At 38.1% G+C, this 5,013-nt stretch overlaps 1 protein-coding gene across 1 annotated transcript in view; it reads right to left on the bottom strand.

Annotated features, from left to right (window-relative positions):
- Positions 1-3,741, bottom strand: part of pdca (phosducin a) — a 4,967-nt gene extending 1,226 nt beyond the window's left edge. Inside the window, exons 1-4 of the mRNA XM_063886565.1 lie at positions 3,589-3,741; positions 2,128-2,188; positions 1,757-1,893; positions 1,184-1,403 (exon numbers count right to left, since the gene is read on the bottom strand). Of these exons, the coding sequence (XP_063742635.1) occupies positions 1,184-1,403; positions 1,757-1,893; positions 2,128-2,179 (409 nt within the window). The 5' untranslated portion in view covers positions 2,180-2,188; positions 3,589-3,741. The remainder of the gene's footprint in view (positions 1-1,183; positions 1,404-1,756; positions 1,894-2,127; positions 2,189-3,588) is intronic.
- Between the last annotated feature and the right edge of the window lie 1,272 nt (positions 3,742-5,013).

Raw genomic sequence — 5,013 nt, 5'->3', positions numbered from 1 at the left:
CCACCCCAGGACACAAATGCGGCAAACGTAATAAGTCTGCACTATTGAATAAATGTGTGTGATTCTTACAGTAAATGCTGCACACAATTGCTTTATAGTATAAAAAGCTCCTTCATTGATCACTTCAATATTTCCCTCTTACTGAACCAGGGTCATGCTAAAATAAAAAATAAATAAAGTTGACAGTGCATAGTCAGTGTAGTGACACCCTATCAGAGACAGTTAAGAAAGAATATTTGACCTTATCGAAAAGCAGAGTTATTTATGGCGGTGAAGAGTGAATTTTATTTAAAATGTCTTATGATGAGTGAGGTTCTGCAGACTGCATCTCTAGTCACTCTTGCCCAGGTTGCCCATATGGTTAATCCGGCCTTAGTCAAATCTAATCGAAAGCCGGCTTCGTTTCAAAACACAGAGCTTAATTATCCAGACATAACCAGAGGAAAAACGAAGCAGTGAGTCAGGCAGAAGCCAAGGCTTAAATATATATAGACCGATAATATATAGCCCCAATAAATCAGATTTAAATAAAAAGAAGCGTTTATTCCATGATGAGGGCGTAATGCGCTTATGCATTTTTGCCAGAATATATTGTTTTTCCGTTTGCTGTGAATCATGTATTGGTTTGTTATACTTATTTAAAATTTTAATATAAATGATAATGTTTATTATATATGTATTATGATTTGATTAGTTATTTCGTTGGTGTTACAACTTAGTTACACATCCACAAGTGGAATAAATTGATACTGAATGCTCAGTGTGTGTGTTCGCTGCTAGTTCCAACACACTTTAAGAGTCGTTGGCAGTGCTTCTGCTTTTTTTGGCTGCCGCTAGATGCTTTGTGACTCACATGCTCCACGTAAATTAAATGTATATTTCATCATTATAGTTTTATATGATCTTTTTCATGTAGGACAACATGATGTAAATAATAATGTTATTTCACAGTCCTTGAACTGAAACCAGAAAAAATGTATTAATATCTGAATAATCATAATATATTACCAATACTTTATATTAAATTACATTTAGCTCATGCTTTTATCCGAATCGACTTACAAGAAATATATCATAAACGCGCAACAAGCAGTCGACTTATCGCCTGAATTGAAGACTATTGGTCGTCCTTAGTTGAAGGCCGCCCTAATTGTAACAGTGGATGAGCTATATAAAAACAAACCTTTGACACCGGGCTGGTAAACGTGGACTATCACAAGAGTCAACCGATGTTCATTCTCGATGACTTCTAGGAAGGCGTCTCCAGACTCAAGTTCATAGACTTCTTCAAACGCGGGACAGAAGCTCAGGCGCTCGTGCATTTCTTGCATACACTGTTTCCTGTAGTGTTTCAGGCATCGCTCATCCTCTTCTTGGATCATTTCGTACTCCTGAACACTCATCTAGAGGGGAGGAATATTTTGTTACTGCTTTGTTTTTTGGTTACATTTAAATCTATTCTGTTGGCAGATGTTTGTTGTCCAAAGCTACATTCAAATGACGAACAAAAATCAGCTGCAGTAGAATATTTGTCTGCAAACCTTCGGTTTGTTGAATGATTAAGTCTGTCTTGTGTGTGTCTGTTTATTTGTGTATGGAAGACTCAGGCTGTAATTTGGATTCTAAATCTCTTTAGACAGCATTTTCTTGGCACAAACCTGTGCAGTTCTAGTCTATTGTCATTCTCTGATTTACTCGTATATCTATCAATGTTATGTTTTCCTTTGTGTGAGGTTCAATGAGTGTTTCCCTCCACCTTTCTGTTGAGTCTCTCCTTGTCATCCTCTCTTGGACTGGACATTTGTCTGAGCAGCTCTTTCTTGCTTTGAGGGACAGTCTGATCCAAGCTGTCCAACTTAAACCTTCGCCAGTCATTTATTACACCCTTTGGACCTGTAGATACAGAGACAGACCATAAAACATACTTTAATATAACTTATCGATGAAACTGCATGAAATAATTAGAACTACAATTGTATGATAACTCAATCAAAGACATATTTATTGGTTTTATATCAGTTTTACATCTGATATGAGCATTTAGAAGACGTTTAATATACAGAGTAAATCTAGACTGCCTATTTAGCAATCCATGTGTGCTGCATCATTCTGACTCATGCGTCTGACCTGTGTGATTGACAGGTAACTCCTCTTCTTCCTGGGTCGAGCCGGACATCATGCTAGCCGTCTGCAATACAGAGAAGAGACAAACTGGATAATCTCACTGAGCGCAGGTGAAGAGATGTGTCTTGCATCTAACAATTCCATCCCAAATAAAACTGCTCAACCCTTTGACACTTGCAGAATTAACTACCAGCAACATTTTATCATCACAACCAGTTACACTGAGCCAGGCTGATGTCTACTTATCAGATCATACTGAGATTACCAGAAGTCTGACGTCTGCAAGTGCGTTTTAGTAAGCAGTGGCGTGTGAGTGTTGTGACATTTTCTGCAAGCTAAAACAGTTTTTCTGTTTACCTTTTGATAACCTAAGCTGCTTTCTATTTAATTGCTGTGATTTTAAAAATGTTGAATTAGAGAAAAGCGACAGAATGTTACTTTATATTTTAAACCTATTTGACTGGCAGCATATTCACTTAAATGAATGGTGAGGATTATACAGAAATCATTATATTGAACATATATTTCTCATCTGAGATGTCATATTTGAGTTCATTTGAACAAAATTAACCTGAAGTGGCATGAATTCTGCCAATAAATTCAATGTTTTTCAATTCCCACTTTGAGCAACCACTTTTGGCCCAGTGAAGGCCACATTAAAAGCTTTTGTGTTGATAAAGCTGAGCTGTCAACACTTCATCAAACATAACGTGATAATACCCTTTAAGCTCAAGCAGTTAAATACTTCCTGTTATCAGAGCAATTCATTTAGAGCATTCACATGAAGTTCATGAATTTGACTTTAACCACCAATGGTTTTAAACATGGAATACCATGACTTGAGCAATAAAAACACTTTATAATATACAATATACTCAAGGATGTAAGCATATATACCACCAAATTCCACCTCAAACATTAAGTATTTCTTGTAAAAATGTAGTATTGCATTAACCCTTTAGAGTCTTTGGGGCTAATTTGGTCATACTAAATCCCATTAAGAAATGTTTAGCATGTCAATGTTTTTTTTGTGTGTTTTTTTAGGACAACCTCACCGATACAACTGATAGTTATTTTTTCATTTTGACATACTATATGAACATTTTGGACCCAAAATCACACAATCAAATGTAAATGTTTTTATATGCGTAACACAAACATGCACAACTAAACATTTTGAAAGCGGGAAATATATACAGGGGATGTCACTATGATAATGCACAAGTTTGATTGAGGTATCATGAACCTATATACACATTTTATGAACAAATAGCACAAATATACACAGAACATATCTGAATGTACATTTGTTGAAAATCATTTGGCAATTTAACATTGATGAGTTTAAATAAACTCAATCTCTCACAGATGTATTTTAGTTAGGAGAAACTACACCTGTAGCTTCATGGCTCTGAAGAAGTAGAGTCATGTTTTTACCCATCTAATACAGCCCCAAATTCTTACCTTTTGGTCTTGAGTTATTATTTCTTGTATCTCTTTATCCTCTGTCAGTCTAGGCGTTCACTGAGTAGTGTGTCGACATATGACTGACAGGAAAGGGGAAGACAAGCTTAGAAAGGATGGGCCGAGCGATAAGGGAATAAGCTTTATCTTCACTGTCACCTTCATGGTCACTTTAATATGGTGTCTAATATGATTAGGTGTGATACCAGGCTCGGTGTTATGGATTTATGCGAACCAAGTACATCTAACTTAACGTACCACACAGTTCGAAGCTTCAATTTTAACGTTGAGATTCACATTTTAAATGACTTGTATTGTACGGTATGTATTCTTGCATGCCTACAGTATTCATTCTGTTAAAATTAGTATTTTCACACAGTTGCAGATAAAGGTCATCTAGCCCAATATTATAAGATTCCATGGTGGCTATTTGGGGATTGGTATCGTTTTTATGAATTCCGATACTGGTACTGCTTATCGATACCGGTATTTAACGTTACCCTTATCAATACTTTAATCCAGAATCTTTGGCAAAAAATAAAGACATTATATGGAAAGATGTGAAAAAATGTCTTTTTTATTGACTGTACTCTGTACCACAACCATAACTAAGCAGACACTGGGAAAAATAATTATATTTATGTACAAACAGGTGTGGGGGCAGAGGGGGGGACGTGAGGTAGTTAGCCAACAAGAAGAAGCAGCAGTTTTATCTTAACCAAAGTTTCAAGGTTTCAAGGTTTTATGGTCATATGCACAGCATATACAACGTATATGTTTGCAATGAAAATCTTATATCCCATGCTCCTCCAACAACTCAACATACATGGTGCAAATAAGATAAATAAAATAGTGCAAAAAGAGAGAAGAATATTTACAGCAGACAGAACAGATTGTTGCTGGGGTGATGGGGGTCCTTTAATATCCTACCGGGCCGGCCTTCTTCCTACACCGCTGGGTGTAGAGGTCCTCCATGGATGGAAGCTCCGTCCTGGTGATGTGCTGAGTAGTTTTCACCACCCTCTGTAGAGTCTTACGGTTGAGGGCGGTGCAGCTGCCATACCAGGCGGTGATGCAGCCAGTCAGGATACTCTCGATGGTGCACCTATAGAAGTTGCAGAGTATCCTGGAGTCCATGTTGAACTTCCGCAGCCTGCGGAGGAAGAAGAGCCGCTGTCGAGCCGTCTTGGATATGACCCTGGTGTGATGTGTCCATGTCAGGTCCTCACTGATGTTTACCCCGAGGAACCTGAAGCTGCTGACTCTCTCCACAGGAGTCCCGTCGATGGTGATGGGTGTGTGTGCCTCTCTCTGCCTCTTCCTGTAGTCCACAATCAGCGCCTTTGTTTGGCTGACGTTGAGATGGAGGTTGTTGTCCTGGCACCAAGATGTCAGGGCTCTGACCTCCTCTCTGTACGCCGTCTC

The sequence above is a fragment of the Eleginops maclovinus genome, chromosome 6 (genome assembly GCF_036324505.1).
Source record: "Eleginops maclovinus isolate JMC-PN-2008 ecotype Puerto Natales chromosome 6, JC_Emac_rtc_rv5, whole genome shotgun sequence".
Lineage (NCBI taxonomy): Eukaryota > Metazoa > Chordata > Actinopteri > Perciformes > Eleginopidae > Eleginops > Eleginops maclovinus.
Note: the sequence above shows the minus strand (reverse complement) of the source record. Positions and strands in the feature narration are given on the sequence as shown.